This window comes from Bos indicus, chromosome 8, assembly GCF_029378745.1.
Source record: "Bos indicus isolate NIAB-ARS_2022 breed Sahiwal x Tharparkar chromosome 8, NIAB-ARS_B.indTharparkar_mat_pri_1.0, whole genome shotgun sequence".
NCBI lineage: Eukaryota > Metazoa > Chordata > Mammalia > Artiodactyla > Bovidae > Bos > Bos indicus.
The window spans coordinates 39,760,613-39,784,489 of record NC_091767.1 but is presented as its reverse complement, the minus strand read 5'-3'; the positions used below and the strand labels follow the sequence as shown (position 1 = coordinate 39,784,489).

The 23,877-nt window shown below is 36.0% G+C and overlaps 1 protein-coding gene across 1 annotated transcript; it reads left to right on the top strand.

Moving 5' to 3' along the window:
* The first annotated feature begins 3,236 nt into the window (after window positions 1-3,236).
* CDC37L1 (cell division cycle 37 like 1, HSP90 cochaperone) lies at window positions 3,237-22,484 on the top strand. The gene is made up of 7 exons (XM_019965998.2): window positions 3,237-3,515; window positions 7,408-7,689; window positions 10,731-10,824; window positions 13,421-13,536; window positions 13,897-14,019; window positions 18,035-18,199; window positions 21,941-22,484. Exons 1-7 carry the CDS (start codon window positions 3,384-3,386, stop codon window positions 22,040-22,042), a joined length of 1,014 nt encoding a protein of 337 aa, XP_019821557.1. The 5' UTR covers window positions 3,237-3,383; the 3' UTR covers window positions 22,043-22,484.
* The last annotated feature ends 1,393 nt before the right edge of the window (window positions 22,485-23,877 follow it).

Genomic DNA, 23,877 nt, shown 5'->3' with positions numbered 1-23,877 from the left:
TATTTTTCCATTGTAAAGTAATTTCTATTCAGGAAAAATTAATTTGCTCCTTTGAGTTTCATCTGGATAGTTCTATGTTCATGGAAGTAACAGGCTAATTATGACCAAAAGCAATTTCCAAGGAATTATATTATCCAATATAAGAAAGCAGAAAAGAGTCTGGTTTAGTTCCAAGAATTGTAAAAAGTATCCGCTGTACTTCAGCACAAGATTTAGGCCCCAAATTCAGCCATGGCTAAGATGAGGCTACTTATATCCACCCTATCTTCTCCTATCAAAACATAATTCTTCCCATTCTACCCTCTTTTACCTGTGTGTAATCCTACACCTTTCTTTTCATACTTGTTTCATTTGTTCCCTATTCATCCATCCCGCACACATTATTGAGTACCTATTATGTGCTAGGTACCATTCTGGACAATGGAGGTACAAGAGTGAACAAGAAACAGTCTATGCCCTTGAGGACCTAACTTTCTAGTCAGGTACAAAGTGAAAGTGAAAGTCATTTAGTCATATTCAACTCTTTTTGGCCCCATGGACTATACAGTCCATGGAATTCTACAGGCCAGAATACTGGAGTGGGTAGCCTTTCCCATCTCCAGCGGATCTTCCCAACCAAGAGATTGAACCCAGGTCTCCCATATTGCAGGCAGATTCTTTACCAGCTGAGCCACCAGGGAAGCCCAAGAATACTGGAGTAGGTAGCCTATCCCTTCTCCAGCAGATCTTTCCAACCCAGGAATCGAACCAGGGTCTCCTGCATTGCAGGCAGATTCTTTACCAGCTGAGCTACTAGTCGGGTAAGAAATAAAATAGATACGTGAATACAGGTAAGATAATAACAGTGTGATAAATACTAGGGAGGAAATGCCAAGTTAGGGGTAAGATAAAAAGTTACAGGTTAGAGGGAATAAGAACCTAATTGCAACTCAGTGGACAGGTCAGCCTAAGGGTATGACAATTGATCTAAGATCTAAAAAGAAAAGCACACTAACAAGACTTTTAAAGAGCAAAGATACTCCAGCAAAGGGAACACCACATGTGGAAGGCCAGGAGTCAGGAAAGAAATTGATACATTTGAGGAACTGAAAGGCCAGTGAGCATACTAAGAGAAACTTGGACAAGGGGTTCAGTTCAGTTGCTCAATCGTGTCGGACTCTTTGCGACCCCATGAATCGCAAGCCAGGCCTCCCTGTCCATCACCAACTCCCAGAGTTCACCCAAACTCATGTCCATCAAGTCAGTGATGCCATCCAGCCATCTCATCCTCTGTCGTCCCCTTCTCCTCCTGCCCCCAATCCCTCCCAGCATCAGAGTCTTTTCCAATGAGTCAACTCTTCGCATGAGGTGGCCAAACTATTGGAGTTTCAGCTAGGCAGGGGATAGAGGAAGTTAAGAAATGACACTCAAGAGTTAGGCTAGCACTAAACAGGGTTAGTGTTGTGGAAGACAATGTGAATGCCTCCCTAAGAGCCATAAGCTCTTTTTATTTGCCAATGGAACCCCAGTTTTTCATGGGTGGTGATGCATCTAGCTCCAGGGAATGAATCACAATTTATTTAAGCCAGTTCTGGCCAATGATATATAAGGGTAAGTCACTGAAAGTTTTTCCAGTAATAAAAAGTCACAAGTGAGTGAAGCTGTTTTCTTCTCTCCCTTTATACTTTAGGTGCTATAATGTTTTTTCCTAGGCGTTCACTCCTAAACTCGAAAGGTTTAGTCACAGTGCTCCTCAACTTTCATTCGTAATTATTAAGGTATAACATATATTCATTGGAAAATACTGGAGCAGCATAGTACAGGAAAGCTAAAAGTAGAAAGTAAAGATGCTCAGTGACTTCCTTGGCAGTCCACTGGATAAAACTCCTAAGGCAAGTTTCCCCAGGTGAGATCCTTGGTCTGAGAACTAAGATCCCACATATTGCTGAAGCAATATTTTGGCCCTGCCAAAATTTTTTAACTTTTTTTTAAAAAGTAAAGATTCTCAGAAACTTTCCTCCCCACCCCTACCCACCAGGAGTAATCATTAATAACTCTTGTTTATCCTCTAGGAACTTTCTATCACATGTGTACACACAAATTGTTTTTACACAAACTGAATTATTGTGTCTTGACAGATACGTATAGCTATATACATCTAAGAAAGTTGCCTTTTGTACTCACATTTTGGAGCTATTTCTATACCAGCACATTTATATATACTTCCTTTTGTTCCTTGCCACCAAAAAAAGAAAAAAGCTATAATAAACACCTTTGTGGATATATCACTGGTTACTGGTACAAAAATAATTGTTGGATAGTTTCCCGGTAATTAAACTGCCAAATCAAAGCATTTAAACCTCTGATACTGTCAAATTACCCCTCAGAAAGGTTACACACGTGATATTCTAACATTTCCTCACATCTTGTCTACATCCAGTGTTAACAAACTTCAAAAGATTGAAAACATGGCGTCTGGTTATTTTTATTTGGGTCTTCAATTATTTTGGGGGTCTCTAATTATTATTAAGTAGAACAACAATGCTTGATTGTTAAACCCGCAAAAGTTTTTCAAGTAATATATGCTGAGGTGACCCCACCTCTTCCCCTTAAAATTTAATTGTGACCTTAGGCATGCAGGGTCTAAGGGGACCCATGCCTCAAAAAAGGGGATAATGGGAGCACAAAGCTTTACGATTAAACGGAATCTAGAAATAAAACGAATCCCTCTCTACACATTCGTTATTAGTGGTACTCATTATTAGCGGTATTTTTTAAGCCCCTCAGTATTTTATCTTTGGCATACTCCTCCTCCCTGCAAAGCTTCGCAGAATCCTCGTTGCTTGTAACTCGAAATGAGAGGAAAATTGGCTGGTTTTCAAAATTTTCTTCCCTTCAACCGCCCCTTACGGCCAACCCGGCTTCAGACACTGGTTTACATATCCTTAATGAGTATGGGAATGAGTTGCAGGTTTTAAACAATACTCTCTATGGACTTCTAGGACCCACTGTTTACTGCGTAAGAAACTCCAGATAACCAGTATTTAATACGACATGACCCTCAGAGCCAGGGAGGGTAAATCAGTACCGCGGAAAGGATTCATAAAAAGAAGTTTTAAACTAGTGAGCAGTCCAAACCCAACCCCTACTTCTAAGCCCCGGGACCCACCTCCCGCGGCCCCGCCTTTCAATCCGGAAGTGATGTACAAAGCGGAGTCCAGTCTTTTTCCGCCGTCCGCCAGCTGCGCGGCCGGGACTAACGCGGCACGTACGTCGGCGTCGGGGCTAGCAGAGGGATTCTGGGTAACGGCCCCAGCCGGCTGGGGCTGCTGGCTCGGCGCAGCGGGTTCTACTCGCGCCAGGTCCGTTGGCTGTGGGGGTTATAAAGCCGCGGGCAGCCGGACATGGAGCAGCCGTGGCCGCCGCCAGGACCTTGGAGCCTCCCTCGGGCAGAGGGCGAGGCTGAGGAAGAGAGTGACTTGGACTTGTCCCCTGGTTCTCCCCGCTGCCCGCAGCTGCCGGGAGGCGGCACCCAGGTGAGAAGGGAGCCCGTATTCTGCGGGGTGGGGGGTGGGGGGAATGGGAGGTGTCGTCACCAGGCCCCCAGAGATCGCTGTCTCTGCGACCCTGTTTTGAGCCCCCACCTCCCCCTTTTACCCACCCCCGACCCCGGGCGTCGGGGGCCTGATGTCATCCCATCGCTTTGTAACATCTACTGAGCTCTTCGAAGAGGAGCTGGCCATATATTCCCAACCTCCACCTCCATACACACCTTTTTCACCTTGGCTAATTTCTCACCCTTGAAGAAGTTCCTCTTCCCCACCCCTCTTCTGATGGCACCCAGATTTAAGACCCCTCAGTCTATAATGTTGACCCTTTGTCCTCTTGTGCCTGCTCTTATCCGAGCACTTTATTCTCTTGAAGGTTCTAATATTTGTGCACAGTTGATGGGAACAGTGAATGGTTGTATTTCAATAATTCTCTGAGCCCCTGACTAAAGACATTAGGTCCAATTTATTTTACTGACTTTTGACGTCTTAGCAAATTCTGTAAACCTTGCTTTTGATGCTGGCGTAAATCTCGGCCATTCCGCGTGACCATTTCCCCCTTAGGTTTATGATTTTAGTTTTGCTTCATACCATTTTTCAGTTAAAAACATAGGCACGCGTTTGCCTTTTCCTTCAGACTTTTTCCTCAGATTCCTGCCGCTTCCTGTGGTTTTCAGCCAAGCCTTTTTTCCTCTGAAACTTATCCAGAAATGATATACTACCACTTAGGATTTTCTGGGTCCCACCTTAGGGAGTGCTTATATAGTGCTCATATCACTTAGTCCTGGTGTTTCTCGTAACCTGTTTTCGGAGTATATTTCAGGATCACTGACTAAACACTAACAAGTGAAATAAAATGGAGTTTAGGTATCTGCCTTCTAGCCTTCTTACAAAATGGGATCCCTGAAGGCTTAACTGAGTTAATAGTTTTTCTCTAGACTTATCTTGCTGTTAATGAGAATGAGTGATTTAAATTGTTTTCCAGTAAGTGTAGGGTTGTTGCTCTTAAGCCCAGCTCACAGGGTTAGTTGGCTGCAAAGAGAAAAATGCTGTTTCATAACCACAGACTGTTCTTCATCCAGCCAGTCACTGGGAAAGTACAAGACATTTTTTAGGAGGACAGAATGACAGTTGATAAGTCGATAGTCACTCACTAATAATGGATCGCTGGTAGTCATCTTTATATACAAAATATGTTATATAAGCATGTGATGAATGTGGTACAAAGCTAGAGACAAAGAATGAACAGCAGCTGCCATTGTCAATTTTGAAGGCTTAAAGAGAGAATAGAAAGGTCTCAATTTCATTGCATAGTGGTTGAATCTAAAGAGTAACCTAAAAGAAACCAAATTCTAAAAATAGCTGTGTATTAATTTATCACCTTATATAGCTGACAAGAATTTTAGAAATGATTAGGCTTATCTCCTTCATTAAAAGTGATTTCCTTGAGACTGGATGGCATCACTGACTCGATGGACATGAGTCTCAGTGAACTCCAGGAGTGGGTGATGGACAGGGAGGCCTGGCGTGCTGTGATTCATGGAGTCGCAAAGAGTCGACACGACTGAGCGACTGATCTGATCTGATCTGAGACCATGTAGCTAGTCAGTGGCAGAATTAGATCCTGCCACATCCTGGTTTAGAACCCACTTCTGGAACCTGGTACAGTTTTTTTTCCCACCTACTGCACTGCCCATCCTATGATGTAAAACTTTATTTGGCTGAAACTAACTTTGGTGCTAAAATTTACAGAATGATTTCTAATCCTAAATTAGTTCATGTGTTTACAACAAACCTACTTATTTGTCTTGCTGGCTTTAAGTATTACGACTTAAGTTTTTCTTTTTGGAATATTTAGAATAAAATGTTTAATTTCATTTATAAACATTTTATAATCTCTATAAAAACAGCCTTGGTGTAATTTTACCTAATATAGGGAACCTAGACATCTTTATGTCATATGTATAGTTCTGAGATCCAGTTAAATGCAATTTGGAACTTAGAGATCCTGTTTGGAAATTTTTTTATGTCAAGTTATATTAGTAGGCCTTAATGCTAACAGTTCCTTTTTCAAATCTGTGTTTATTAAATATAATCAATCATCTCAATACATGTGGGATAGTTAACTCAAATGCCCAAACATAGTCTTTGGAGAAGAATTTAAACATTAATCAGTTTTAGAATTTGGAAATAAGATTTCTATGTTTGACTTGAGAAATGATTTGAGAATTTGCTCTTGGATAATTTGACCATGCAAGATATTTCCATTTGTCCTCATCTTTGTTAGTATTTGTCTTTTTTTACAAAATAAATTTAACAGGTTCATTTGTCTCTTCCTAGTTCCTTCTTAAGCATCGACAATTATTCTTAATCCTATTTTAGAATAACAAAAAGTGAAAATAAATACTTGGTTGACTAGGACCATGTGTAAATGAGTAACTAAAACATTTGAATACCAAGTGTCCACATTTGCCCAATAAGTCTAAGTTTGCCTGAAGACTCAGCCAGGAAGGAGGAACCTTGCATGCTACTTGCCTTAGAATTCCTTACCACCACTAGTCTGTTCCAAGAACTCAGGAGTCATTTATTCATCTAAGATTTATTGAATTCTAACCCCTCAAGAAGCTTATAGTTGAGTAAATAAGCACAATATTGTGTGAAAGCACTCAAATGCATAAAGAAGTATGCATAACTTTGGTGGAGAGGGACAGGATAAGAGGGAAGGGAAATGATGCTAGAATCTAGGATAGAGATGGGAGTTTAGGGATGGTGGAGTGCCACATTGAAGTGGTGGGGGTGAGAAGGAAAGAATAAGCAAAGGAGTAGAAGAGTAACTACAGCTGAGTTGAGAGAGATAATAGGAAGTGAGATCATGAGGCACCATGCCATGCTACAAAGTTTGCACTTTAAAAGTTCTCAAGACTCTGTGAATAAGTAAAATTATCATTTTTATTGGAGAGATCACGCCAAGTCTAGTAGAGAATGGCTTGAGATTAGAAAGGCTATACTTATATAATGAAAGTGAGAAATTATAAGGGCTTGAATAGTGATGCAGGTAAGGGAATAGATTGGAGTATTATTCTGAATACCTACCTTGAAATTGGTCTACATTTTGGCTAAGAAATCATGAAGAATGTGCCTTTAGCTTTTGTTCTATGGAGCCGAGGATTAGAAGGAATTAAATATCCGTCTTGGTGCTTTACATGTGGAGGTTGAATAATTGTTAAAACTAAGTACTTTGCATCTGAGCAGAACAGAATCACCAGGGTGGACCTAGTGACTTTTTTTCTTTTTAATTAAAAAAATAGCCTATTTTTATTAGGATTAAGTTAAAGGTTATGTATTTGATATAGTCAGTTATAAATAGAAATTTCCAATAAGAACTTCTCAGATTACCAAGGATTGGGGTAATACAGAAAGAAAATAAAAACCAAGAAGTGATTACTTCTAAATAAGCAATTCTTTGCAGTGAAGAACTTGCAGAGCAAAACTCTAAAGGTCTGGTTTTCAGTATGTTGAATGATAAGATGATGAACTATATTTAAACTTTTGTTCTCATTATTTTGTTCCAGGATTATAAAGGCTATGAATCAAATGTTTGTTGAGGCCCTGCTGTATGCAGGACACTGTGCTAGTTGCCAGGCTTTTTGTTGCTGTTAGTTGTCCAGGGAGAGACACAGATTAACGAAGAAGCTTAGAGTCTAGGTGATGAAACAAGACTTGTAATATAAAATTGTAACTGCAGACACAGAAGGCTGGATACCTATATGCCAAAAACATTGTACAGAAATCCTTGACTGATAGAAAATTGAACTGTTCTACATAAGCATACCTGTTCTGTTGCCTTCTTCATTTCTTAAAAATACTGTTTTTTATCCAGATGTATAGCCATGGAATCGAAATGGCTTGCCAGAAGCAGAAAGAGTTTGTGAAGAGCTCTGTGGCGTGTAAATGGAATCTTGCTGAAGCTCAGCAGAAACTTGGTAGCTTAGCACTGCATAACTCTGAGTCCTTGGATCAGGAACATGCCAAAGCACAAACAGCAATATCAGAACTGAGGCAACGGGAAGAAGAATGGCGGCAGAAAGAAGAGGCTCTAGTACAAAGAGAGAGAATGTGTCTGTGGAACATGGATGCCATTAGCAAGGATGTTTTTAATAAGGTATTATCTTTTATTGGGCCTACTGAAATAAGGAAAGCCTGAAATGTTTTTGCAAACCAGTTGTGCATATATGATAACAAGCAACAGAATCCTGTAAACAGTATTCAATTTTGACAGTTGAGGAAAAGTGATCGTTATAGAAACATGTATCCCAAGTAGTGTCTAATGTTGGTAGTCCTTAATCCAATTATGTGGCTGCAGCATAGCACACTGAATATAAATGTGGGTTCTAGAGTCAGACTGTCTCAAATGTCAACTTTGTCACAGCCTGGCATTGTAACCTTGGGCAGATCACTTCCCTAAGCCTCAGTTTCCTCAAATATAAAGAGCAGGTATAAAGATTAAGCAAGGTAACATCATAGAAGCAGGTAGCACGGGGCCTGGCATGTGGTAAAGCTCATATGTTACCAGAGATTTCTGATGTTGCTGTGCTTATCAGCTTGCTTTCAATTTTTTTGTTGTGTAGTCGCTAAGTCGTGTCCAGCTCTTTTGTGGTCCTATGGACTGTAACTCGCCAGGCTCCTCTGTCCATGGGTTTTTCCAGGCAAGAATACTGGAGTGGGTTACCATTTCCTTCTCCACGTGTTCTTCCTGACCAAAGGATAAAACCCATGTCTCTTTCTTGGCAGGCAGATTCTTTACCACTGAGCCACCTGGGAAGCCCAACTCTAATGTAGTTATTGGTTTTATCAAGTAAAACAAAGTTTCTCACTGTTACTTACCAGTACGTATTTAGTAACCCTCAGATAGTAATCTGGACTTAGTGTTACAGGCATTACTGCTGAAAGGAGTAGTAAAATATTTATGCCAAGTTAGTAGTTTATTAGGAGAAGGCAATGGCACCCCACTCCAGTACTCTTGCCTGGAAAATCCCACGGACGGAGGAGCCTGGTGGGCTGCAGTCCACGGGGTCGCTAAGAGTCGGACACGACTGAGCGACTTCACTTTCACTTTTCACTTTCATGCATTGGAGAAGGAAATGGCAACCCACTCCAGTGTTCTTGCCTGGAGAATCCCAGGGACGGGGGAGCCTGGTGGGCTGCCGTCTATGGGGTCGCACAGAGTTGGACACTACTGAAGTGACTTAGCAGGAGCAGTAGTTTATTAAGAGCAGTCTTATGTTTCTCACTGATTACACAGACCTTATTCTTTGACTTTTGTATCTGAAAAAGAAGTGGGCAATGAAATAGTCATTTTCATCTAAATGTGTAAAGTAGTACTTCTTTCTGTTTGTACTAAACTCTCAAGCCTCAGGTGTAGACTGCTCGTTCTTGTCTAAGTCCACATTCATTTTATCTTTAACCTTCATTATTCTCTAGACGTAGTGTGTAACACTTGTTTCTGCTCTGGCATCCACTCTAAAAGCCCCTTCTTCCCCAGGCTTCTTTAATTTCTTTCCTCTGGACTAGCTCTAGTCCTGCTGCAGCAATAAGTAATACACATAGGTAAATGTCCTGTACTACTAGCCTTATCAGTACTTTACTCTGTAGTGAAGGTAAATTATAAGAGTATAACATGCTTCTTGTAAAAAAAAAAACAACATAGGCCTGTAAAATAAGAGTTGAAAGGCTTCCTTCATTTCCCATTTTCCAGAGATAACCGCTGTTAACAATGAGTCATATCTTTCTAGACCTTCTGTGCTTGTACCAAATTATATATTTTTCTTTCCCCTCAATAGAATCATTCTTTAACAGAATGATTCACTATCTCTGTGTATATTGTTCTATGGTTTTGCCTTCTTAAGTGTTACTTTATGTTTTGCATTTATACTCCAAAACTATTTAAAATGATTTTTTATAATAGAGGGAATGGTCAAAACAGTGTTCTTTTGTTTATACAGTTATTGTCTCAACACAGTGGTCACAAAGAAAATATTTTTGTTTCTGCTTTTAATTATTTTTTTTCTTAAGTTAGATTCTCATGTAGCCTACATTTATACCAGAATTAATTAGGACTATCATTATGTTCCAATCATTTGCTGAAAATCATGCATTCATTTTGTTGGGGAGCTTGAGATTTGAGAGGACAGGTCTAGATCCGCGCTGTCTGACAGCTTGATAGCTGCTAGCCATATGTGTTGTTGAACACTTGAAATGTAGCTAGTCCAAACTGAGATGTGCTGTAAGTGTAAAATACACACCAGATTCCGATGACTTAGTACCAAAAAAGTAAAATATTTCATTAATAATTTTTATATTGTTTATATGTTGAAATAATATGTTGGGTTAAATAGATACCTTATTTCATCTTTTTTTAATATGGCTGATAGAAAACTTTACAGTTGTGACTTGGATTGTATTTCTGTTGGACAGTTGCTGGTCTAGATGGCAGGATATACAAAGAGGAAAAAAAATGCTTTTATTTTGAAATATATAAACTTAATGTGTTTCCTGACTATAAACTGGCAGAGAGCTAGTTTTTGATTTCCATTTTTGGCAGTGATGATCTCAAGGTTTAAATGTGATCACATAATGTTCTGAGAAACTTTTTGCCAGTTTTTGTGGCCAAATAAAAACTTCATCTTGTTCTGTTTTATGACTTTAACTGAAAATAAGCACTTCCTTAATAGAAATTTATACGTGATTTCAGAATCAAACTGTTTACCTCTCCTAAGAAAAGTTTACAACAAAGGTCTATTTTAGGTTTATGTGTTAATCAAAAATTTTGTAGTAAATATAATCTCTAATCTTTGAATTTCTGAGTTTGTTTCCAGCAAGAACTCCAAAGATTAGACTAGAGTTGCAAATATTTAATGGAAATGAATAATGCAAAAATAAATTATGCATGTAAAGGATCTTTCTATACCTGCCTTTGATAGGCATATTTGGTTTTACAAAAAAGTTAATTCATTTGTTTTTCTCTGTGATTTCTAAAATAGTTCTACAGATGAATTTAATGAAACAATATCATTTTATTGTATCACCTTTTTATAATGTCTATAAGAAGGATTGCTGGGCATTCAATACCTGAGAAAGAAGATCCAATTAGAATATATTAGATTTTAAAATATATTCAATTTTAACTTCAAAATTTTTTCTTAGAGTTTTATTAATCAAGATAAAAGAAAAGAAACAGAAGATGAAGATAAATCAAAATCATTTATGCAGAAACATGAACAGAAAATTAGACATTTTGGTAAGTCTACTACTTGAGTTTCCTTCTTTTGTAATGTTTGATATTCTAAATATATGTACAGAAAGTGAATTTATAAAATAGAGACAAACTCCAGTTGTATAGCTACTTCTGGCACAGTTCTATGGCTTGTTTTAGAGCTATACATAAAAAAATAGAGTGACAGAGTAAACTGAATTGTGAAAAAAAGCAAAATTCAACCTGTTTATATAATGCTACCCTCTAAGACCTGGTTGTCGTTTTTGTTTTTTGTTTTTACTGCCTAGATTCTGCATGTCCCAACTAGTCCCTGCTTTTGTCTTTTTTTATCTTTGCTTTCTTGGTATCTTATTATCTTACGGTTGTAAGATTACATTTTTCAGATTTTGGATATGATGCTGTACAATTCATGCAGATCCTTCAACTGTTATTCAGATAAATAACAAGTTAAAAGAATACAGTCTATAATAAGTAAGAGAAATACATATACAAAGAACTGAAAAATAGTTTTCTCTATTGGAGAAAAACGATAGGATTGGGATTGATGAAAGTAAAGACTTCTCAGAGGAGGGAACATCTGAGTTAGATTTTGAGGACCATATAGGAGCTTTCCTGTAGATAAAGGGAGGCAAGGCAGCAGCCACAGCATGTACGAAGCCAGAGTCGGGAAGTAGTGTGATATGTCCTAAGAATTATAAGCAGTGACAATACTGCTGGAGTGAAAATGCTACTGGGGAGTATAATGTGTCAATTTAGTAAATATATGTTAAGCTTTTTAAGTGACATTTTGAGACTTTTTTCTATTGGTGTTTTTCTCCCAAAGTATTTAGAATATCATTCATCCTTATGTCAGTATAATGGATACTACTATAGTCTTTGTTTTTCTTTTTTGTAGTTTACTCATACATTAATTTTTCTCATACTATTTTAAAAAATGAAATAAGCTTGTTACTCTGTTTAATTCAAGAATAGTTTCTGAAGAAGTAAAGTTTATTTTTGCACATATTATCATTCCAGCATTATTTATTATAGAAACAAATAGAAAAACTATGGTCATCCTCAAGAGTTGATTTTGTCTCCATTATTAAATAGGTAGTTTAAAATCTTTAACATTTAGTGACACCCTTTTTCACAGCCCTTACAAGTGTCACTAACCCTTTCATATATTCTCTTTCCTTTAAAAGAGACCAAAATGGATAGGAATTTTTTGCCTGAGTAAGTCACAGTGCTGCCATGGAGAAGTAAACAGGAGAAGCAGTGATCTCTCTGAATAGTTGATAGAGTTGAAAATATTCCCTCTTCAGAAGTGTAACAAAGCTAAGGCAAAATTGCTGTGTAGGATTTATTTTATGACATCAGGTATAAGAAATAAGGATTGTACTTTCTTTACATCTGACCCCTAGAAGTTATTAAATTCTTTAACTTTAGTTTGAGAAGAAGTTTAAAGTCACTTAAATAATCATTATGTTTCTCAGAATTTAAAATGACCTAGTCACTGTATCCAAAGTGTTGGGGAAATATCTATAAAGCTTGTAAAACTCTATGAGAAAATGCTAAAATGCTATTTTCCAATTTTTTTAATGAGGAAAAAATCATTTATTTTTAATTGATTTCCTTGTGTTACTGTGTATTTCTCAGTAAGACATTTGTCCTCAGTTTTGTTTTTACTTATGTTCTGATGTGGAACTTTAACATACAGAAGTTCATTTTGTGTCTAGAGAAAGGATTTATTGCTGAACTATTGAGGTAGCCTTGTAAAATTTCTATGATGATTCTCGGATAACATTCTTGGTTGGATGAGTCTAAATAAAGCTCAGCACTTTGCTGGTTCTGTGATTACTTGAGTGGTATCAACTTTTTGACCAAATTTCTTACTAATTTGGGTAAAGATGACAGTACACCTTTAGTAGCATTTGGATTAGTTTGGTATTTTGAAGCAAAATGGCAGCATTTCCAAATATACTTAACCAACTTTAAAAAGAGTTTATTTTCTGTGTCTAAACAGTGATCATGATTAGATGGTTAACATAACTAAAATGGTTAAACTATATTTACTTTTATAACACTGACTGGATTGGTTTTGCATGCAGTATTTTACTATATCAGACATATTTTAGTAAATTAGAGAAAATGTAATTTTTCTAAATCTAAGTCTTTGTTGGCTCAGTGTAGTTTACTTTTGAAAAGTAAAGGTTTGAAAAGAAAGGTTTTGCTTTTCCATCTTTCCAAAAGAAAAATTTATAGTCTATGAATAAATAATACTGAATCTCCTGAAATTATCTGTACTTAACTTGAGCCTAGAATGACCGACCAGACATGTCTATTTGCCTGGGACTTTGGGCTTTCCCTAGATACAGGGCTTTTATAGCTTTAAACCAATCACTCTACTTTATCCTGACAAATTATTTGAAATAAAATTTACTGTGAATTCTAAAAGCTATTTCCAATATGCTGGTGTTGCCTTATTATCTATCTTCATTTGCTCTTTTACCATAACATTTCTATGGTAATACGAGAAATGGTATTAGAGAAAATGGTAAAGAGAATCATTTTAAAATACCATTTCTTTGCTTACAGGAGGAAAGTATTTGACATTCATGGCTTAATTCTTGTTTTACAGGTATGTTAAGTCGATGGGATGATAGTCAGAGATTTTTGTCTGACCATCCATACCTTGTATGTGAAGAAACTGCTAAATATCTTATTTTATGGTGTTTTCATCTAGAAGCTGAACAGGTATCATGTGAAACTTGAATTTCTGAGAACCTTAGTGGAATGCTGATTTGCTTTTTGTTTTTGTTTTTCCCATTACTTTAAACGTAAGCAGGAATGTCATTAAATGGAATTCCAGTTTTGTTTTGTTTTCAAGATCTGCTTGAGCTTACTGTTGGCATCTTTTTTTTAGTTATTTCAGTTAGCATAGGGAAACTTTTTTCCAATGTGCTTTCCCTACCTTCCTGTCCCCTCATCTCTCTTGTTCCCATATACTATAAACCTTTTTCCTTTTTAACCTATTAAAAACTCATGTTTTAAAAATCCAAATAGTGATCACAATATTAAGTATATTCCTTATAATTTTAATATGTTTATTTTCAGAAAGGGGCTCTAATGGAACAAATAGCACATCAAGCAGTTGTAATGCAGTTTATTATGGAAATGGCCAAAAACTGTAATGTGGATCCAAGAGGATGTTTTCGCTTATTTTTCCAGAAAGCCAAAGTAAGTAGCTATTTGGTATTATTATTTTATTTTTTTTATTGAAGGATAATTGCTGTTTGGTATTATTAAATGGGAAAGTTAGGGTTTAGCTGAAATGTCTTTTTGTCCGTACACATCAAAGGAGGCCATCCAACCAGGATGCCACAGGCTAGATTCTGTAGATTTTATAATGAAAAGAAAAATTATATTGCTGTTTTTATGCTAATTTAGATTATAAGAGGCTGTACTATATAGCATTATGTGAACTTGAGACCCGTTTACATGAATGTATACAGGAAAATTAGAGGAATGGTTTGAGAAAATAAAAAACCTGTAGTTCAAAGAATATTATGCAGCTTTCAAGATTATATGAAAATTACATGAAGTATTTTTAATCTGAGAAAATGCTTTGCTATAAAGTGAAAAGACACAACACATTTATATATATAGGATGTCAGCTATATTAAAGAAAAATAGATATGTTTAGAAAGATCAACATTTCATACTCAATTAGTAATGATTTAAAAGTTGTACAAGAAGTAGAGCAATAGTAATTCATATTAACTGCCTGCTGCTGCTGCTGCTAAGTCGCCTTAGTTGTGTCCAACTCTGTGCAACCCCATAGACAGCAGCCCACCAGGCTCCCCTGTCCATGGGATTCTCCAGGCAAGAACACTGGAGTGGGTTGCCATTTCCTTCTCCAATGCATGAAAGTGAAAAGTGAAAGGGAAGTCGCTCAGTTGTGCCCGACTCTTAGTGACCCCATGGACTGCAGCCTACCAGGCTCCTCCGTCCATGGGATTTTCCAGGCAAGAGTACTGGAGTGGGGTGCCATTGCCTGCTCCGCTATAGGAGTCTAAATTGGTGTAACCACTTTGGAAGATTTTCTTGTAAAATTGAACAAGGCAAGTACCAACAGCCAGAAATTCTCCTAGATACATACCCTCAAAAAAAATTTCTCAACATGTCCAAGGATAGTCAAGGGTCTTCAAGACCCTTTCCAGAGGCCCTGAGTCAAAATTATTTTTATAATAATACTAAGATGTTATTTGTCATTTTCACTCTCTTTCTTGCATGAGTGTGCAGCTTGGACTGATACAGAAGCAGATGTATGAGTACAGCTATCTTCTTTTAAGCCCAGACTTTTCACTAAATTGTTTGTTTTGGAAATATAGTTTAAAGATATATATATATGTTATATGTTTAAAATGTTAACATGTAATGAGTTTGTTAGTATATTTCAGTTAATATCTAAATTCCTCAATTTAATTTCTAATGTAATTATTAATAGATACAGCCCACATAAACAGGAGCTCTTTAGGTTCCTCAACAATTTTCAAGAGCATGAAGCAGTCCTGAGACCATAAAGTTTGAGAATTGATGGCCTAGAAAAACTCCTATGTATGTGCTTCATAGAAGTGTTCATAATAGCAAGAAGTCTGGGAACAACCCAAGTATCTGTTAACAGTAGAATGAATAAATTGTGGTATATTCATTTAGTAATATACTAATCAGCATTGGCATGGATAAAAAAACAAGAAACTGAAAAAAACAAGTCTCAGAATGAAATATCTGCTATTATTTTTAAAGTATTTTATATTTGAACAAGCAGAACTAAGTAAATATATTGTTGAGGGATATATAAATAAGCTGTAAACTTGAAGAGACAAAGGAGTGATGACAAGTCACAGTTGTAACCTCAGAGAGATGAAATGCTCATTATTGAAACTGATCTCTAAAATACTAGTATTGATCTGTTTCCTAATTTTTGTGGGTATGTAGTAGGATTTTTGCCCTGTAAGTTGTACATACGTATTTTACGTGATTTTTTGCATATTTGATACATTTTAGCATACACAATTAGAAGTTAGAAGAAAATGTACCAGAAGTTTAATTTTGATTAGACTTGAGTGGTAGAATTACAAATGGTTTCCATTTTCTTTTTCATATACTACAATGAACACATTTCCTTTTATAAATAGAGAAAAACATTGTATTTTTAAATTATAAAAATTTTTTAATGTGGCAGAAGTTGTACCTTCCACTTCTACTGTTAAAATAGGAAAATTTCCCAAAACAGTAGTTTTAATGAGTAAATGATTGAGTTGGTATTTTAGGCTTCTGATGACTGTTTTAAATTTTGACACACAGGCAGTAAAAAAAAAAAAGTTTCTTTTTCATCTTAAAGGATATGTTTGAACTAGTGTTTAATAGCATAATGGAACATAGTCATAAAATATGTATTTTTTGACATTTATAATACTTTGATAATAGAGAATATTTTATTCTTAAATCTGACACTTCAGAGTTTTATTTATTTTTTTTTCTTTAATAGAAAATTATTTAATTAGTATACATGTGTTCCCCATCCTGAACCCTCCTCCCTCCTCCCTCCCCACACCATCCCCCTGGGTTGTCCCAGTGCACCAGCCCCAAGCATCCAGCATCGTGCATCGAACCTGGACTGGCATCTCGTTTCATACATGACATTTCACATGTTTCAATGCCATTCTCCCAAATCTTCCCACCCTCTCCCTCTCCCACAGAGTCCATAAGACTGTTCTATACATCATTGTCTCTTTTGCTGTCTCATATACAGGGTTATCGTTACCATCTACAAAATAGAACTGAACAACTCTGAAGCCACAGATGTTAACATTTTGTTCTTAATATTTTTTTTTAATTAAGGAATAACTTTCATGAACTATTTGCTTTGTGAAAGGTATTCTAAGCACTTCACATGGATTAACTCATTAAACATTCATAACATTTTATAAGGATAATTACTTTTTTTTTTTTTTTTTTACAAATGAGGAAGTTAGCATAGAGAAATTGAGCAAGTGACCCATAGGTTGCTTAATAAAACGAAAATCAATCAGGTCTCTCTAGATCTAAATACCTAGGGTTTAGGCATGCAGTAAGGTCAGCAGTTGTGTCACTTGATTCCTTTAATGGTTTGTTTCATAACCATTTCAGAAGGATTACTTTTGGATATGAAGGCTAACATTGCATGTGTCTCCCTAAGTACCATTGACTATAAAGTGAAGTGTTATAAAGAAATGACTTCTAAATTCATTTTAAAAAATACAGAATAGCAGCACGGAACATTGTGTGTATTATTTGTATAGATATTGATGCTAATAGCTAATCCGTAGGTTTTAATGGAGTTACACAACCTAAACTACATTAAAGAGAAAAATCACACTGCAGACAAATGGACCGTGATAATTCAGGAATGAGACTTTGACAAAATCTTGTCCACCACTTGAACTTAAAACCTATGGTCTATTGTGTAGGATGTGCTCTGTGTCATTTTTTTAACCTGCAAAGGAAATATTTATAAATGGAGGCTACTGCCAAAAGGATATTTTGCATTAAGAATTTTCTTTATATTATATACATTATGGAGAGATTTCCCCTCCCTCAACATAACTCACTGTACTTTTTTTTCCCATAATCTTGAAAAGAAGGTACTTGCGTAACTAAAACAGTAAGATATTTTCATACCAAAGTTAAATGTTGACTTTAATTGGTTTTCAGCTTTTAACAAAGAGAGATTTTAGGGTCAGAGAATTACTAACAACAGGTAGTAAGTGTTTCTGCATTAACTGACAGAGAATTAGAAGGTTTAAAGAATATCCCTTGGCTGTTGCTTGGCAGTGGGACGAGAAGAGAAGACTGTGAGCGATTAAATGAGGACTGTTTGGGATCCTATCAAGAATACAGATAAATCAAGAGAAATACAGAGGAAGCCTACTTTCTTTCATTACATTTGTGTGTATGTGTGAAGAAGGGTTTTTTCTTATTAGTTTGTTTTATTTTGCTGAAGCAGAGGGAAATGAAACAGACCAATCTATAATATTCATATAAAACAGGCAGTTTTCAGAAATTTGACAGATCTTGGTGGTTTCTACATTTAAACTGTTCACCTCATCTTTACTTCTTCCACTTCAGGCTTGGTATATGCTTTGTTAGAGTTTACTGTGTGGTCTGGAAATCTTGAAAATCAGTCTTTTTGTTTGTTTGTTTTTTCAAGGCAGAGGAGGAAGGTTATTTTGAAGCATTCAAAAATGAACTTGAAGCTTTCAAGTCAAGAGTCAGACTTTATTCTCAATCACCAAATTTTCAGCCTGTGACAGTTCAGAATCATGTTCCCCATTCTGGTGTTGGATCTATAGGTTTATTAGAGTCCTTACCACAGGTAAGTTGAAAAAGTAAATATTTTATAAATGTATTCACATAATATTTGTTCTTTTGGACTTCTGTTTCTTCTTGTATGTGTGGTCATTTTAAATATTCTTGCCTCAAAAGAGAACTCCGAGTTTCATCTCATGCCATGTTTTGGCATTAAGTTTTATCCATCACTTAGGTATTTTAGAGAGACACCAAATTCTACTCCTTTAAATATAGAAGAGATGAGGACTATCTAAGCATTCTTAAGGGCACATGTTACCTATTGATCATCTAAGTCATAAACTTCTTAAGATGACTCCAATATCCCATCTTGAGTAGAACTATTAAGAATTGAAGATGGATTAGCTCCAAGCATATACCCAAGTAGCAACTGAGGTGATTTATTGCATGAGTTTATTAGTATTATCTTTTTAAATGTTGGTGTTGCCTACCAGACAAATTTTAGTACAAATTAATGTAACTTACACTGAACTGTTGTTTCTGGTAATATTGGCCAACTGTTTAAGCATCTTAGAAGTCTGCGATTAGATTAACATAAAATTATCTCACTAGCATGAAAGAATTTATGTTAAAAAGAGGAAGTTGGACCACTGGGTCTGCCTGATTCTACTTAGAATTACAATTTTAAGTTATCACTAGGAAGTTACTGCCCATTTTGGTTTTAGTAGCATTTAAATTGAACCAGTCATATCTCATTTTCAGACCAGCTTTAGCATTCTAGCCTGTTGCCTACATAGTGAAAGGGAAGTCTCACTCAGAAGACAGTATGAAGAGAGACCTGTATTTATTTTTAATTCTCAAAGAGTTGTAGGAATTGAGATTTTCAATGCCTTGACTTTATAGCTATAATTTCACTAGTCCAGTTATTTGTAGGCCAAAGAGACAATTTAAGGAAAGCAATTGATCATATTTAACTCAGCCAAAAATATAATTCTCAAGAATAAGAAAGAAAATCTGATTTTTAAATAATTAGTCATGTTACCCCTTAGACATGTAAGTGATATTCTCCCTCAGTTTGTCCCCAGATTACCTCTTAATGCTGTTTTAATAAAGTGATGATTTTCTCTGCAGTTCTGTGAGAAATAGCCCAACAGGAACACAGTCTTTAAGAAATTTTATGACTAAGTCACTGTCAAGTCCAACATATAAATCTCCTAAAACTAAGGTGTCACATAATGAATGCAGAGGAAAAAAAGACTTTTGAGGATGCTGCTGATTCTAAACATAAGAGGGGAAAGAGAAGATTTCAGCTAGAGACACAGAAACACAGTCACCTGCTTGAGGGAAGGGTAAGATGGAAAACAACCTGAGGGATCAAGTTGTCAACTGAGAGGAGATTTGGAAGAAGAGCTTAAAATAACAACTTATTTTTATTATATATCAATTTATAGATTACAAAACACTTGTATGTGGTATCTCATTTAATCTCAAAAAAACTGATTTCATTTTATGGATGAATAAAGTGAAGCTCTTGTAGGTTAAGTAGCTTGCTTGAAGTCAGTACAGTAAGTGATGGAGCTATTATTCTAATCCTGGATTTCTGTCCTACTCCACTGCTCATTCACCTACATCATAAACTGTTGTTGAATCATATACTAGAAATATGACAAGATGCTTAGTTGTGTGCTCTTGGGAAGAACTGGTCTCTGAGACAATAAATGTGTGGAGAATGTTACTGGATGAGAATATGGGGTAATCAGTGGGATTTACAGAGAAGGCAGTGGCACCCCACTCCAGTACTCTTGCCTGGAAAATCCCATGGACGGAGGAGCCTGGTAGGCTCCAGTCCATGGGGTCGCCAAGAGTCGGATATGACTGAGCGACTTCACTTTCACTTTCATGTACTGAAGAAGGAAATGGCAACCCACTCCAGTGTTCTTGCCTGGAGAATCCCATGGACGGGGGAGCCTGGTGGGCTGCCGTCTATGGGGTCGCACAGAGTCGGACACGACTGAAGTGACTTAGCAGCAGTGGGATTTAAGTGTACATTAGGTTAGGTATATTGAGTGCTTTTTGTTTTTTTAAGTCTCTTCAGTTCTTAGGGCTTCACTAGTGGCTCAGCGGTCAAGAACCCACCTGGAATTCAGAAGATGCAGGTTTGATCCCTGGGTTGGGAAGATCCCCTGGAGAAGGGAATGGCAACCCGCTCCAGTATTCTTGCCTAGGAAATCCCATGGACAGAGGAGCCTGGCAGACTACGGCCCATGGGGTCACAAGAGTCAGACATGAAACCACCATCACTGCCACCTTCAGTTCTTAAGGAGATGGGTAGATGAATTTTAAAGAATCTCTTTAGCTACTTCTAATAGTCAAAATTCTCTCATAAAAAAACTGGAACCTAGTCTTAATAGAGAGTAACTGTAAGCTCTGTTGGACCTGGATGGTCAGAAAAGGTCTTAGCAGCCTCTCTCTTTGGAGAATGGGATAACAATCTATTAATAATTTTTGTAAAACTTAAATTTGGATAACAGTTTAGCTTTTAATCTCTTTTTTTAAATTGACAACAATCTTATGAGATAGACCAAATACCAGTATCCTTAATTTTGAGAGAAGTGAACCAAGGCCCCCTGAACAGATAAGTAAGTAAGAGTTACCTAAGGCTTATCCTATATACTAGCTTTTACTGTTACTAAATTTTGATGAATTATTTTCTCTGAGGATGGCATTATACTAAGTGAGAGAGTCAGGGTTAGAACTTAGGTCCAAGGTTACTTTAATGTACCAGACTTGAGTCAGTTATTTGTGCCAATCCCTTCATAAACCTTATTGACAATAATCCAACTAACTTCTTGTTCATTTTTTTACTACTACAATAAAAGAATCAAAAAGATTCTTTAAAAAAGAAGAAAGATTAAAAAGATTATTGAGAACACTTCCTCCCTTTGGGATGGAGAGTTCTGATATCTAATGCCCTGTATGGACTGTTTTCCTCATTGATGTATATTAAATAAACAGATGAAAGTAGGTGATTCATGATAAAACTAAATAGCTGGGAGATATTCAGAACTGAGTAGACAAAATTGAATTATTGGAAGAATTTCCTTAAAGTCCTGGGTCTTAAGGACTTATGTCTCTATTCATGGTGCTTTATTAATAGTGGTTTTATTTTTCAATTTATTGAATAAGGTTTTCTGTTCCTAGTTTTAGAGATGTTCAAAATTAGAACATTTTTGAGTTTTTCTGTGTAAAAAAATGAAACCTAAATTACACTGTTCTTTTGTTTTCAACTTTTTAAATACAAGTCTCTTTCAAAAGATTTCTCACTTGAGTTTAACCTTTGAGAAACCGAAATAGATTCTGAAGGTATAACTTTCACTTAGTAAATAGTTTTTTACCTTATTCTAGTGTTTTTTTAATTTTAATATTTACTATTATAATTAGATAGTAATCATCATAATACCTTGCTGGCTTAAAGCCATTTATTTTTTAAATTGTCAATAGCTATATACATATCACATAGATATAGCCTTATGATTAAAATTATAGTTTTCTTAAATGGAGGGAAGAGGTAGTGTTTATTACATTTCTTTTTTATATATATCATTCTGTCTTTGCCACATCTCTTTGGATTAAGTGGTAGTAATCTATTATTTTTTCTTTATCGTCTTGGGTTTCAACCAAAGTCTGACTTCAACTTTTTTTCTATTCTGCTATACTGCAGAGAGAGAGAATGTGAAACTGAATATGCAGTTTCATGTACTGACACCTAACTGATGATCATCCATTCTTTCCTCTCTATACTTTTCAGAATCCAGATTATCTTCAATATTCTATCAACACAGCTCTCTGCAGTTTAAACTCAGTGGTACATAAAGAAGATGATGAACCGAAAATGATGGACACTGTATAATTTGGTTAAGACTGCTGAAGCCAAGTACTATTTTGTTACAAGAAAGGAAGAACTTGGCTATTTTCTTGACACTTTTATGGGTGCTGCACTTTATTTTTGTTTGGTTTTTGATGGGAGGGAAAACAGAGTACTGAAACGTTTTGTAAAATTTTTTTTATGTGCTGCTAGGTTTTTTTTTTTGTTTTATTTTTTTCTGAAGAGAGGAGTGGTACCATATGTTGCAAGAAGTCAAACTGGACTTTTTTTGGGTTTTTTGGCTACTAAATTTGCCTTTAATCTTACTGTTCTCAATTTTGGAATCAAAGTATGAAAATCTGCACAAATGCAATGTTTACAAGAACTGGTTGATTCTAGGAGGCATCTGCTACAGTCTTTTTATATGGATATGTACATGTCCTACTCTACAAAAATGATTAAAGATTAAAATGTATCCTATTGCTAATTTAGCTGTCAAATCTGGTGTTTCATCATATTAAAAGCAATAAATCAGTAGTTGGTAATCTGCTTTACTAAATAAGCTGGGTAGTACAAATTAAAACAGTCTTTCCCTTTAAAATAATATTACATTTGTTTCTTCAGCACCATCGGTTAAATCCTTAACTACAGTATCAATGTTATATGGATACTAAATTAACCCCCAAGTATTCTCAGACGTATTTCCCTTAGAAGTTGATTTTACCCTATTGACATTTTAGTATTAGGGTTATATAGTGATATAAAAGGTGATAAAGCTCATAACATTTTTTTTTTCTTAGTAAGATCCAACTTAAAGTTCACTCTTAATTTCTTGACATAGTCTGGGATCTCTCAGGGAGCAAGTTTTAAAAGAACTAAAGGCCTATAAGAACAAATAGGAAAAATAATCTGATTTTTTAAGTTACAGTTATTGTTTTACTCTAATGTGGCCCAAAGACTTTTTTAAAAGGCAAGAGAAATCTTTTGACACGAACTACTTATTTCTAAGAATTTGGTGATCCTTACTGGTAATGATGGCTTTTACTACATTTGTCATTCCTCTCTTTAGCTCAGTTACCATAGAATGCTTCTGAGCTTTAATACTTACATATATAATTCACTTTAAATAAGCCAGGATATTTGATGGTTCATTTTACTAGGAATGAGATGACAATGTTAATTATGCTGTCCTTATTATTTGAGGATTAACCTTCTGACTTATAGGAACATGAGCTTTGATTTGTATCAGATGTAGTCTTTGGTGGCTCAGTCCCATTGGGACTAGTAGTAAACATGTAGAAGATGATTAAATGGGATTTGGACTACATGTCTCAATTTGAGAAGCCACCCCCATGGTGATCAGATCTGTGATGGTGGCTTCATTTGCACCTTGTTTTAAACTAACCTGAGGTGATAAGGCAGTTAGTACTCATAGAAACAGATTGGAGTTATTGAATCATACATATGTAACATCACAATCTTCTTGGTTTTCAGAATAAAACTTGTTTTTGTGCTTTTAATATATACTCTATAATAAAATGTTCGACTAATTTATGTGGTAGCATTCATCAGCCTGTAGTTTTTTTTTTTTTTTTTTAACCAGTGACCTAGTTATAGAAGTTTTCTGCTTCTGCTTTTTTTTTTTTTTTCCTATTTTGGAGCAAGCTCTTGTTTTTTCTGTCCTATCAAATGGAGAATGAGTATAGGAATAAAATTCCCAGCTTCATAGAAAAGTAACTTGAACCATTACTTTCTATTTCTCAACCTCACTTTTCCCCAGGATTTGCCTGTAAGCTCTAAATTGTTTTTAATTTCATTTTGCCTTAGAGATAACTAAAAACTGAAGATTGGAAGGAGAGAAATTATCAACAAACTGAGTA

Coding starts and splice junctions, on each gene's coding strand:
- CDC37L1 (XM_019965998.2), top strand. CDS start 3,384: ATGGAGCAGCCGTGGCCGCCGCCAGGACCTTGGAGCCTCCCTCGGGCA. Junction 7,690..10,730: donor GCAAGGATGTTTTTAATAAG/GTATTATCTTTT, acceptor ATTTTTTCTTAG/AGTTTTATTAATCAAGATAA. Junction 13,537..13,896: donor TTCATCTAGAAGCTGAACAG/GTATCATGTGAA, acceptor GTTTATTTTCAG/AAAGGGGCTCTAATGGAACA.